Source organism: Oryctolagus cuniculus, chromosome 14, assembly GCF_964237555.1.
Source record: "Oryctolagus cuniculus chromosome 14, mOryCun1.1, whole genome shotgun sequence".
In the NCBI taxonomy this organism is placed as follows: Eukaryota; Metazoa; Chordata; class Mammalia; order Lagomorpha; family Leporidae; genus Oryctolagus; species Oryctolagus cuniculus.
Window position 1 is genome coordinate 1,074,643 of NC_091445.1, and position 13,306 is coordinate 1,087,948.

At 60.5% G+C, this 13,306-nt stretch overlaps 1 protein-coding gene across 3 annotated transcripts in view; it reads left to right on the forward strand.

Annotated features, from left to right (window-relative positions):
- The window catches only part of IQGAP2 (IQ motif containing GTPase activating protein 2), a 196,178-nt gene that overhangs the window by 99,424 nt on the left and 83,448 nt on the right, over window positions 1-13,306 (forward strand). For all 3 annotated transcript variants that reach the window (XM_070056267.1, NM_001082161.1, XM_070056266.1), the window contains 3 exon segments: window positions 2,329-2,489; window positions 4,532-4,656; window positions 11,680-11,843. In XM_070056267.1, the coding sequence (XP_069912368.1) occupies window positions 2,329-2,489; window positions 4,532-4,656; window positions 11,680-11,843 (450 nt within the window).

The window sequence follows — 13,306 nt, forward strand, 5'->3', positions numbered from 1 at the left end:
AGCACTCGTCCACCAAAGAGGAGCCAGGCCATGGACAGGAGGAGACAGATCACAGAGCACAAACACACAGCTCACAGCACAGACACAGGGATGGTCACACTCAGAGCAATTCTCATAGCACACACACATGTGCACACTCAGGACACACAGAGCTCACAACACACATGTTCACACTCAGGACACACAGAGCTCACAACACACATGTTCACACTTAGGACACACAGAGCTCACAACATACATGTTCACACTCAGGACACAGAGCTCACAACACACATGTTCACACTCAGGACACACAGAGCTCACAACACACATGTTCACACTTAGGACACACAGAGCTCACAACATACATGTTCATACTCAGGACACAGCTTACAACACACACATGTTCACACTCAGGGCATACAGCTCACAGCACACACACATGTTCACACTCAGGGCATACAGCTCACAGCACACACATGTGCACACTGAGGACACAGCTCATAGCACACACACACATGTGCACACTGAGGACACAGCTCATAGCACACATACATGTTCACACTCAGGACATACTGCTTACAGCACAGACACAAGGATATTCACACTCAGAACACAGTGCTCACAGCACACACACATGTTCACACTCAGGACATAGCTCACAGCACACACACATGTGCACACTTAGGACACAGCATACACATGTTCACACTCAGGACACACAGCTCACAGAATACATGTTCACTCTCAGGACACAGTGCTCACAGCACACACACATGTTCACTCTCAGGACACACAGCTCACAGAGCAGACACACATGTTCACTCTCAGGACACACAGGGCAGTACACACTCCCTCTCCTTACCCCCACCCCTTTCTCCCCTCTCTCCTTCTTCCGCCCTCGTCTCCCTCTCCCTCTTTCCCTGTCTACCTCTTCTCCACTACCTCTCCTCCTCCACTCTCCCCTCCCCCTCCCGCTCTCCCTCTCCCTCTCCTTCTGTCTCTCTCCTCTTCTTCTCCCTCTCCCTTTCCCCCTCCCCCTCCCCCTTCACCTCCTCCCCCTCCCCTCTCCCTTTCTCTCTCTTCCCTTCACCTTCTCTCCTCTCCCTCCCCCTCCCTCTCCCCCTCTCCTCTGCCTCTCCCTCTCCCCCTCCCCTCCTCCTTTCTCCCCCTCCCTCCCCCCTCCCTCTCCGCCTCTCCATCTCCTTCTGTCTCTCCTCTCCTCTTCTTCTCCCTCTCCCTTCCCCCTCCCCCTCTTCCTCCCTCTCCCCCTCTCCCTTTCTCTCTCTTCCCTTCACCTTCTCTCCTCTCCCTCCCCCTCTCTCCCCCTCCCTCTCCCTCTCCCCCTCCTCCTCTCCCCCTCTGCCTCTCCCTCTCCTCTCCCCCTCTCCCTCTCTTCTTCTCCCTCTCTCTCTCCTCTCTCTTCACCTGCTGTCAGCTGGTGAAGCTGAGGCGGGGGCCCGGGGAGGGGGCCTGCGCCTCCAGGGTCAGCCCTGTCTCGGGTCCCATGTACCCCCGGGGGGCTGACGGGCCTGCCTCGGGCCTGCCTCGGGCGTTCTCAGAACTGGACTCGCTGATGACTTGGGAGAAGGCGAGTGCAAGCTCCGGCAGTTGGGTCAGTGTCCTCGGCTCCGGGAGCCTGACCTGTGTCTGGGCAGAGACTTTTAGACGACATTCTGTCCTGTCCTTTGCCCTTGCTTCACGCTCGCCCCTCGCGGTCAGCAGGGATGACCTGGCCTCGTCCTTGGAGTGAGTCCGGGGGATGGCTCTGCCCACGGCAGCCAGTGCAGCCAGGAGGGGGTCGCGTGGGAGATACAGGTGTCGGGGAGGCTCAGCTGCTGGCCCTGATGAACATGGGCCCCAAAGTGGGCCCCTGCCTGAGACCCAGGAGCCCTCGCCTGTTCTTTAAGGACCTGGAATCTGATGGCCAGGAACTCCTTTCGGCCTGACTTTGGAAAATCTTTGACCTTCTGGGCTGACGCTGTGGCGCAGTGGGTTTGGCCGCTGCTCGTGTGGCAAGCATCCCATTTGCACACCGGTTCAATTCTCGGCTGCTCTGCTTCTGATCCACTCCCTGCTAATGCACCTGGAAAAGCAGTGGGAGATGGCCCACGTGCTGGGGTCCTGCCCCCACGTCGGGGACCCAGGTGGAGCTCCTGGCTCTCGGCTTCAGCCAGGCCGAGCCATGGCTGTTGTGGACGTCTGGGGAGGGAAGCAGCCGATGAAAGATCCCTGTTTCTCCCTCTTTGAAGCTCTGCCTTTCAAATAAAGCAGTAAAGAACTCTCTAAAGATCTCTGCCCCCACGTGAGAGGTGTGACTGGCGCTCACGTGCCACGTGTGTCCTGCAGAACCACCTGGCCCACGAGGAGCTGTCGATCGCGGTGGAGATGCTGTCAGCCGTGGCTCTGCTGAACCAGGCCCTGGGGAGCCACGACCTTGAGTCGGTGCAGAGCCAGCTGAGGAACCCTGCCGCAGGCTTCAACAACCTGGACGAGGCGCACGTGCAGCGGTAAGGGCAGCCACCCCCGGTGCCCGGCAGCCGCAGGCCTCCCCACACAGGGCACCACCTGCCCGCCTCGTGTCTCTCGCACGCCTCCCTGTCGGACAGAGGCCCCCGAAACGCTGGCCCTGTGACAGGGACCCAGGGTGGCGTGAGCTGCTGCCCATAAGGGTGCTGCTCAGAGCGCCTCCCTCGGGCTGCTCCAGTCCTCGGGTCAGTTCTTCAGTTTCTCTGCCGAGTGGTGGTCTGTAAGCTACAGACCCCACGATAGGATGGCTGTGCCACAGCCTGCACTCCTGCAGCCACGCCAGGCTCCTGAACCCAGTGGGGGCGGAGGCCACGTGGTGCCTGTGTCCCAGTTCCTGAGATGCGCCCGAGGCAGTGTGTGCGATTGTGAGTCGCTGCAGCAGACGCAGGCAGAGGGTGGACCCGTCAGAATTAGGAGCCAAGGGAGAGGCTGGTGAGACAGCGAGCACCACTGGACGCCGGTGACCCCCGCTGGACGCCGGTAACCCCCGGGGTGAGGTCTGCACACCAGAGCACTGCTCGTCCCTGACCCTGGACTTGCCAAGTCCGCAGCTGGGCAGGGGTCACGGGTAGGTGCACAGCAGAGGTCAGGAGCCTGCCCCTCCTACCACGTCTCTGCCCCTGGTTGTCATCCTGAGACAGCAGGGGCAGCTGTGGGCAGCTGTGGGCCTGTGCTCCGCCTGCAGCTTCCTGTCCTCGCCCTGCCCGGCCGTCACCTAGACACTGAGCACATGAAAAGCCCGCGAGACCCAGTGGAACGGTCATTCTGGAAGGGACGCTGGCCATTGCCTGTCTCCACACCCGCTGTGACTGATGAGTGTTGGCCGTCAGCTGTTAGCGGCACAGTCAGGTTTTCTGAGCTGACTCTCAGCGTGCCCGTGGCCAGCTCCAGGCCTGCAGTGGGGGGACGGGGAGCCACCAGCACCACTGCTGCATGGAGCAGGGGTTTTCTCCCACGCTGCACCCCAGGAGGCGTGGCAGCACCCCTGCCGGCACACAGGACTGTGAGCAGCTTGGTCACAGCCAGGACGCGGTTGCAGACTCATCTGGCATCACAGGCCGTCTCTGCTCTGAGAGCACAGTGTTGTGAACGGGCACACGATGCCCAGGGAGTTCGTGGGTTCAGATTTCTAGCTGAAGGGAACTTAACCTGTAACGGGCACGCAAATATTCCAGCGTCTGGGTGACGTCTGGTTCAGGTGTTTCGGACGCCCTGTCCCCACCCACCCCGGCTCTGTGGGTGGCTGTGGCTGGCCCCAGAACAGGCCCGTGTGTACCTAGAGGCCTGCTCCTTGCTCCCTGGGGGACAGGTGGGACAGCAAGCGGAACACCTGGGCTTCTCTACTTTTGTCTAAAGTTGTCCTTGTCATTCTGAAGCAGTAAAATTGGCTTTTAAGAAACGAAAGATTTTTAGTAGTATTCAAGATGGATAGAGTTTTCCCTAAAATTTCTCCAGACAAGAAAAAAAAATAGCTACGGTTTGACCAAAGGCTGTTTTCCATAGGGCTGTGTGCAGGGAGGAGGGTCGAGGGTTGGGGTCAGGGGTGATGTCCCGCAGTGGGGACACAGGAGACAGGCCTGGAGGGGCAGGTGGCAGGTGGGCGGAGCCCCAGGCTGTCCTCACTCCTGGCTCCTCACAGGTGGTCAGGGACTGATCCTCAGGGTCCCAGCATGGCGTCCCCGGGGCAGGCTCCTGTCGCCCAGCTGCTTCAGGGCTGCGCTGGGGGACACCTCTCGACACTCGCATTCTGGGAGGGTGAAGAAACTCCATCAGAGACCCTGATGGTGGAAGGGCCGAGGGCTGCAGGAGCTGAGCTGTGTCCTGGCCACTGCGGGGAGGGAAGTGCGGGGACAGGCAGAGCCCAGCCTCGCCCAGGCCAGGCGGGAAGCTCAGGTGCTCTCGTTCAGCAGGTGTCTCGGGATGTAACACAAGCCTTCCCGTGAGCTCCGGGCTGGCTCGGGACCGCGTCCCCACCTCGGCGGAGCGTCCCTGACGTGCGCCCTCGTCGCTTTCCCTCCGGCAGGTACGCGAGCGAGCTGCTGTCGGTGAAGCTGGAAGCCGCGGCCCAAGGGCAGGAGAGCCTGAGCTGGAATGAAATCCAGAACTGCATCGACATGGTCAACGTCCAGATCCAAGAAGAGGAAGCTCGTGAGTGCAGCCCTGCTGCTCCGGCGTCCGGGGGAGCTTCGTCCGCGAGCCGGGGCTGCAGCTCTCTGCTCCGGCGTCCGGGGGAGCTTCGTCCGTGTGCCGGGGCTGCAGCTCTCTGCTCCGGCGTCCGGGGGAGCTTTGTCTGCGAGCCGGGGCTGCAGCCCTCTGCTCCGGCGTCCGGGGGAGCTTCGTCCACGTGCTGGGGCTGCAGCTCTCTGCTCCGGCGTCCGGGGGAGCTTCGTCCGCGAGCTGGGGCTGCAGCTGTCAGCTCGGGCCCCGAGCCTCAGGGTGACCTTCTGCATAGCTTCTGTGCCTGCTTCTGTGCCAGGGCCTCAGGCACACTGCAGGGTGCACACGGGGGTCCTGGAAGTCCTGAGGCTTCCCTCCCGTGCTGCACATGACCCCTGCATGGGCGCTCAGTTGTACTTTGCGCTCTTCTTTGGGCAGTTTCCTGCCCCGGGAGCGAGGGCGTCGGCACTCGGGGTGACTGTTGCCTTGTGGTCACCGACCGTGGAGGTCTGCCTTGAGTGCTCCAGGAGGCTGCAGCGTGGACGCGCTGCCCCGGTCCTGGTTCTGCCTTCTGTCACCTGCCCAGCCTGTCACAGTGGACTGCGGGTGGGAGCCGTGGGGACACTTGGTGACTGTCTGCATCCCGCCGTCTGCTGTCTGTGCCTGGTGAGAACCACCAGCGGGCCGTCTCCCGGCCCCAGGCTCCGAGCGGAGCCGCGGGGGCCCCATCCCTGCTCTGTGACCTCCCTTCCACCAGCCCGGCTCTCTCCCCTCTGCCCTGAGCTCACTGTGGGCAGGCAGGCAGGCACCTCTCCCTGTAGCTCCCCCAGCTCTGTCCTGGTGCCCTGGTCTCCTAACTGCCCTCTAACTGGGGACACAGGGGTCATGCTGGAGACGAGACCCGTGAGCTGGCGGATTCATTCCACTTGCATAGTTTTCTTCTTCTCTGCTGTTTCCTGTTAGCTCTGTTTGCCGGTTTTTGAGCGCCGTCTCAGTGGGCTCCCACCGCAAAGCAGGATCCAGGGGTCCGCCATGCTGCGTGGCCACCCCACTCCCTGGACACGTCTTCCCATCCCTCTCTGGCCGCGTCCTGTCCCAGTGCCCCAAGCTGCCTGCACTTCCGCTCAGTGAAGCAGCTGGAAGCCGACAGCAGGCAGCTTGCTCAAGCCCCCTCCTCCGCTCTCTGCTGGCCTGGGAGCCTAGGGTTCCCGCCAGATGTCAGTCAACAGCGAGGCAGACGTTCACCGTCACCCAGGAAGGCGAGTGGGCAGAGCTCTGTGTGGGCGTCCTGCCCCCCACCCCTCCTCCCCCTGGCAAGCCTGGGGGGCTCGGGTGTGAGGGCAGTGCACCCAGCCGCTGGGGCTTCCTCTCGGGGCTTCTGTCCTCGGAAGGGCAGAACAAAGAACCTGGCCCCTGCTGTCTTCTGGCCCCACCCCTGTGGTGGCTGGCAGTGCCCGTGTCTGTCCTGGGGAGGGCAGGGCGAGGAATCTGGCCCCAGCCCTGTGGTCTGTCCACAGGGGGCTCTCTGCTGCTCCCACCCTGAGGGCGGCCCTTCCCCAGACGCTGCTGAGAGCAGGACCACTGCTTTCCCTGGCCGCCACACGGAGCCCGTGCGCTCCCAGGGAGGAAGGAACACGCAGCAGTCCCACAGCTGGGAGACGGTGGTCTTTGGCAGGCATTTTTAGACAAAACACCTTTGACTGCTCTGGCCTTTCTGTGTCGGCGGCCGTGCCACCGTGAGCGCTCCAGGGCCAGTGTCACGGCCACCGCCACGATTCTCCGGCGCCTTTGGGCAGGCGGGGCATTCGCCGTAGCCACAGGGCTCATTGCACACTGAGCTCTCCTCGTGAGAGTTCGGGAAGCTCACACGAGAGTATTTCATCTGTCTGTGTTTGGTGTTGATCTTGTTCCTGTTGTCAAAATGAAAGATTTTTGTTGAAAGCTCTTGAAGTATTGAGTTTGGTATCATCTGATACAGACAGTTGCTTAAAAAGCAAGAATTTAAAAAAAAAAAACAAAACACACAAGGGTGGACACCCGACCTAGTGGTTAAGCTACTGATAAAGACACTGCCTCCATATGAGAGGCCTGAGTTCGAGTCCTGGCTCCAGCTCCCGAGTCCAGCTTCCTGCTCACGCACACCGTGGGAGGCACTGGTGATGGGTCACGTGGTTGGGTCCCTGCCACCCCTGTGGAAGACTCACGTGGAGTTCCTGGCTCCCAGCCTCCATCCACGCAGGGGCTGTTGCAGGCGTTTGGTGAGTGGACCAACGAATGAAATCTCTGTGTGTGCACTGCCTAAATCAATCAATAATGAACAATTAATGAAGATGTACACGGTTGCTCTGAGAGAGCGGGCAGGAGTCACACAGTCTGGTGACTGGGAGGAGCGTGACCCCTGCCAGACGGAGGAGGAGCCCCCGCGGGGTTTATCCCAAGTTCTTGTCTCGGCGTGAGAGAATTCACAGCAGAGACGCAGCGTGCAGGAGTGGGAGCCCGGAGACTGTCACGCCCCAGTTAGTCTCCCTGTGGCCTCTGCTCCTCCACCCGGGCAGGCATCCCCCCGACGTCTCCATCCCTTGAGCTCCAGGGACGCTGCTCTTGCCAGGGCCTGGGTGTGGCAGTCACAGTGACTTGGAGAAGTGGCCGCTCAGCCGTGTCCCTCTGCCTGTGCGGGCAGGAGCATGAGAGCAGGTGCCCAGCAGGCACCCGGCAGGCCTCTGAGCTGCTGTGAGGTCATTTACTGTGACCTCAGCAGCGGGTGTTCCTAGAAGCACACTGCCCACCCGAGCTGGGGCCCAGTCCAGCCAGCTGACACACGCTCATTGCCAGGTGGTCGGCCCCGGGATGTGTGTACGTTCTCTCCCTCAGACCCTGGGGGGCTGGGGGGTGCTTAACGGGACTTAGGACAGCCGACCCTGGGCTGACGCAGCGTGCAGCCTGGTACCTGTGCTCGCTCACGGACACCCAGGGGCGTGAGGTGCCTCGATCGGAGGGTCCTTGGACGCGGCAGAGCTCACCCCGAGCAGGGAACTCCCCCAGCCTGCACGTCAGACGTGCCAGCACTAAAGTGGCCGGCCGTTGGCTCTGACGGCTGAACCTTTGCATTCCTAGCAAGGGTCGTCTCTCCAGGGAGTATTTAGCCGAATGGTCTACCTCAACTTGACGATCAGGACACGGATACTTTTTAAAAATTAGAAGTGTCCATTCTGTCTCATGGCACATCACGTCTGTAAACTGACTTGTGATCGTTTTTGATGAAAAATAACTGGCAAAATGAAGAGTGATAAGTTTGACCTGGAGAGTATTTGATATCCAAGCCCGTTGCTTATCAATGCTTAGTTCTCCACCCGTTCCTGTTCATCCACACGTGAGTGTGCACTTTGTACCCACGTTCTCATCACCTGTGTGACGAGGTGACAGGTGGCGAGGTGGTGGCGGGAAGTGGCCGCTGGGTGAACCCAGGCTGCTGACGTTGCCCAGCTTCTGTCGTTCACAGCCGAGATCCTCCTGTGAGGCCTAAATTACACCAGAAACTTCGCTTCTTCCCTAGTCAGGGCCCACAAGGCTGTTTTACTAACCCAGTGTGTCCAGTTCATCATCCCTATTTGAACCTTAAAAGTTTTCTGGAACACACATGGAGGCTGCTACACCTGCCAGCCACCCTGATTGTCTACCTGTAATTACTTAAAATGAAACAAGGCTGCACTGCCGGGTGCTCATGGTCGGTTGCTCTGCACCGCCCGCGGGGCCCGGCTGGGGGCTGCCTCTAGGAGAGCGCAGAGCGCGGACCGCGACCCTGACCCCGTCTGTTCACGTTCTAGGGAACTGCTTGACTGCGCGCCACCAGCTCTGGCATCCTGTGCAGAGGGCTGAAGTAGAGCAGCGTCCAGAGTGCCATGCGCATCTACGAACCTCTCGGTACTAGCCCTCCCGCTCCTGCACCTGGGCAGCACCGCTGCCTACGTGAGGTCGTGCTGTGCCGCTCGCACGCAGAAGTGTGCCCCTCGCTATGCATGCCCCTCAGAACACCCTGGAAAATGCCCGTTAGGAAAAACCTGCATGGGTTTCAGATTTTTTTAACCAAAACGAACATTTTTAAATTCCGTCTTCCTTATATTTAAGCAGTTCCCTGGTATAGTGGTTTTTTTTATTATTATTATTATTATTTGACAGAGTTATAGACAGTGAGAGAGAGAGACAGAGAGAAAGGTCTTCCTTCTGTTGGTTCACCCTCCAAATGGCTGCCACGGCCGGCGTTGCACCGATCCGAAGCCAGGAGCCAGGTGCTTCCTCCTGGTCTCCCATGTGGGTGCAGGGGCCCAAGCAGTTGGGCCATCCTCTGCTGCCTTCCCAGGCCACAGCAGAGAGCTGGACTGGAAGAGGAGCAACTGGGACTAGAACCGGCGCCCATATGGGATGCTGGCGCCGCAGGCAGAGGATTAACCAAGTGAGCCATGGTGTCGGCCCCTGTTTTTGTTTTTTGATTTTAAGAGTTTGAAAAGCAGAGTTTCACAGAGGCAGAGAGAGAGGGAGAGAGAGGTCTTCCATCCGCTGGTTCACTCCACAATGGCCAGAGCTGTACCGATCCAGGAGCCAGGAGCTTCTTCGGGTCTCCCATGCGGGTCAGGGGCCCAAGCACTTGGGCCATCTTCGACTGCTTTCCCAGGCCATAGCAGAGAGCTGGATCAGAATTGGAGCAGCTGGGACTCAAACCGGCATCCATATGGGATGCCAGCACCGCAGGTGGTGGCTTTACCTGCTATGGCACAGCGCCGGCCCCGGCAGAGTGGTTTTACAACGATCCAGGCACACACTGCAAAGCCTCCCTTTGGCTGTATGCGTGGGCCTCTCGTGTCTGTTCTCACGCAGGCCGTGCCACGCTGTGCTGTGCTCTCCAGGCCCCGTGCTGCATGCTGGGGGCTCACGTTTCTGTCCGCAGTCACCCTCAGAGGGTGGCAGCTCGGGCCGTTCTACTCTGTGGGTTCCTGCCGGCAGTGGACTCGCTGGGTCCTGTGGTCGCCCTGGGCTGTGTCCTGAGCACCTGCCAGCCGCTTCCAGTGGCGACCGCAGCTGCGGGGTCCACGTGTGCTCAGCAGCATCTTTGTGGACATCCTGGAGTGTGCGGTGGCGTCTCGTGGTGCCATGGCGTTGTCTTTCCACGCGCTCCCGTCTGTGGAGAGCAGCTCGTGTGTCTCGTGGCTGAGCGCTCGGTGCTGTCCGTGCCCTCGGCATGCCGCCATCGGTCAGCCGCAGCGCTCGCGCACTTCCTCCCGCTCTCCCGGCTGTGTTCTCTCTCTGTCGTGGCGACTCTGGCTGCCCAACAGCTGTCGTTCGGAGAAAGCCCGTTCATCTCTCTCACGTCGTCCATGGCTTGTGCTTCGGGCATCTTAGCTGGCCCCAGCCCCCGAGGATTTACTCCTGGGTGTTCTCGTGCGGGTGTGTGGTTTCAGCTTCTACGTTAGGGCCTGGGTTCTGAGTTCACTTTTGCGTATGGGAGAAGTGGAGGTGGGGTCCCCAGCTCCCCGTGTGTGTGGACACCGTGAGGGCTCCTGCTCCGGGCCCCAGCATCCTTGCAACCAAGTTCTGTGCTTGTTCAGAGTTCCCTGTGCAGTGGAGTTCACTCTGCGTCGTTGAAGGTGGAGCTGGGAAGCGCCTTCGCACTCTTTTCTTCCTTTTGTCAAGGTTTCTTTGGTCCTTTATGGATAATATTAATTTGCATATTTGAGAGAGGTGGAGGGGTGGGCTCCCATCTGCTAGCCCACTCCCCAGATGGCTGCAATGGCTGAGGCTGTGCCACGGCTGCAGCTGGCAGCTGGACACTCATGCACGTCTCCCACATGGGCGGCAAGAACCCGGTCACTAGCGCCATCCCCGCTGCCGCCCAGCGTCTGCAGTGGCAGCAAGCTGTGGGTGGGAGCCAGAGGAGGCGTGGCAGCCAGGTCCTCCGGTGTGGGTCGTGGACGTCGTAACCACGAGGCCAAGACCCCTGCCCTGCCACTGACCGTTCCTGGTCTCCTGCATCTCCCTCGGACCTTGAGCTTGTGCGTCCAGGACTTGGGTGGGTACTGCGTTGACTGGGGACCAGGCCGAGGCACGGTCCCCGCGGCGCAGTGTCCTCCTCCCCCCGGAGGCTGCCTGCTCCGCGTTTGCTCAGCTCGTCTTCATCTTTGGCCGTGGGGTCTCGTACTTGCTGGCGTCCGTCTTGTGCCTCCGTTGTGACGCTTTTCTTGGGGGTTAATTCCTGTTGTAATTGGGGCATATTTGTGATTGGAATCTATTGGGAGCTGAGGTCTGAGTTCTCCTTCCAGTCCATCTCCTCTGCGGAGAGAGGACAGCAGGGGCCATCTGCGAGGGTGCCGCCTCCCGCGACCTTGCTGTGCCTGACTAAGCACTTGCAGTCCGTGGTGTGGGAGGCATCAGATGCTCGATCGGAACACCCCACCTTCCACCTCCTGCAGGGGTGTAGACTGGGGGGCATCAGTGAGGCGTGGGTGAGGTGACGTCCCACCTTCCTCCTGCAGGGGTGTAGACTAGGGGACATCAGTGAGGGTGTGGGTGAGGTGACGTCCCACCTTCCTCCTGCAGGGGTGTAGACTAGGGAGCATCAGTGATGGCGTGGGTGAGGTGATGACCCACCTTCCTCCTCCTGCAGGGGTGTAGACTGGGGGGCATCAGTGAGGCGTGGGTGAGGTGATGTCCACATCCTGCTCCTGCAGGGGTATAGACTGGGGGGCATCAGTGAGGCGTGGGTGAGGTGATGTCCACATCCTGCTCCTGCAGGGGTATAGACTAGGGGACATCAGTGAGGGTGTGGGTGAGGTGATGACCCACCTCCCTCCTCCTGCAGGGGTGTAGACTAGGGGACATCAGTGAGGGCGTGGGTGAGGTGACGTCCCACCTTCCTCCTGCAGGGGTGTAGACCAGGGGCATCAGTGATAACCCCGTCTCCCTCCTCCTGCAGGGGTGTAGACCAGGGGCATCAGTGATAACCCCGTCTCCCTCCTCCTGCAGTGGTCGTGGCCGTCGGGCACATCAATGAGGCCATCGACACAGGGAACCCTCTGAAGACCCTGGACGCCCTGCTGCTGCCGACTGCGAAGATCAGAAACGTGGACCCCGACCACGCCCAGCACTACCAGGATGTCCTCTACCAGGCCAAGTCGCAGAAGCTCAGGGTGAGCTTGGCCGTGTTTCCCTAGGCTAAGCCGCACCACGTTGGTTGCCTGAGTGCTTGCAGGCTTGGGGGTGGTAGGGGCGGGGTCTCTCCCACTCCTCTGAACTCTCCTGGGCTTCTCGTCACAGCCATCGCCCGTGATAAAGAACGGAGCCCCTGGCTGCTGCCTTCCTGCACCACCCGTTAGGGGGAAGCCGGCCCCGGGCTGCCCGTGGCTTCTGCTCTTTGACCAGATGCTGTGGCTGGGCAGCACTCACAGTCCAGTCTGAGTGGACGCCTGTGCACAGCGGCGGATGCCATGTGCCCACACGCAGTGGCGCGTGTGCGTGTGTGCTGGTGGATCCCGTGTACACCATGCAGCGTGCAGCCCCTTGGAGGGAAGAAGGAAGGGTGTGAGAGGGCCACATGGCGCCCTCGGGTGACCTCTGTCCTCACTCGAGGTCCCTGCAGACCTGCTGAGGCAGGGGCGTGGCTGTCCTCATCGGGGGGAAGTGTGTAGGTACCGCAGAAATAAGGCGCCCACGGCGACTCCGAGAGGGCTGAGACGGCCGTGGTCTAGACTCGTGAGGGGAGCTGGTGTGACACGGATGGGAGTCGTGGCCCCAGCTGTGGGCTGGGCCTGAGAGGCGGCTGGCCTGGCCGGAGTCCTGGAGGGGAGCAGCTTGTACTGATGATGGGTGGATCCCTCAGAGCCCGGCCACTCCTGGGAGGGCACCAGCCTGTTGGCCGAGGGTGTGGCCGGTGGGAGCGAGACCTCCGGGACGCAGCCGCTGTGGCTGCCACATCCACGGGTGCAGGATCTCCTCTGTGTGGTCTTTGGAACCCAGGAATGCCTCATCTGAGACAGGAGACACCCCTGGCTGGGAGAGGCTCTGGCGAGCCCAGCTGTTGGCTGGCCGGCTGGGACGTGGACACGGGTGGAAGCTCAGGGTCGAGCCCAGCTGTTGGCTGGCCGGCTGGGACGTGGACACGGGTGGAAGTTCAGGGTAAGGGGGGTGCTGCTCTGTGGGCTGCAGCCCACGCCTGTCAGACCAGGGATGTTTATTATTGCACTTTAAGGGGTGGGGGAGATGTTTATTGCAGCTCTGTTGGCAGTGACAAAAGATCAAAAATGGCCCGGCTGTTGTTAAGCAAAAAAACAAACAACAAAACAAATCCGGCACAAAAACATTGCAGCTGCACAGCAGTGAGCGCACATCCGTGTGGGGCGGCTGGCGTGTGCGTAGAGTGTTTCCAGGAGGCGAACTTGGCTTTGACCTCTTGTTCTTTCTACATGTCTGTACTGCTTGGGTTTTTAAATTTTCAGAGAGTACATGTGGTCCGTACTCGGTGTTCCAAACTTTCCACAACCAGTGTAAATCCCTGGCGGGAACCTGGCACAGTGTCCAAGACGCCGCTTGTTCCGCGTCAGAGCAGAGTCCAGGTCCCGGCTCTTCCGTTCCCAGTCCAGATCTCTGGGGGGCA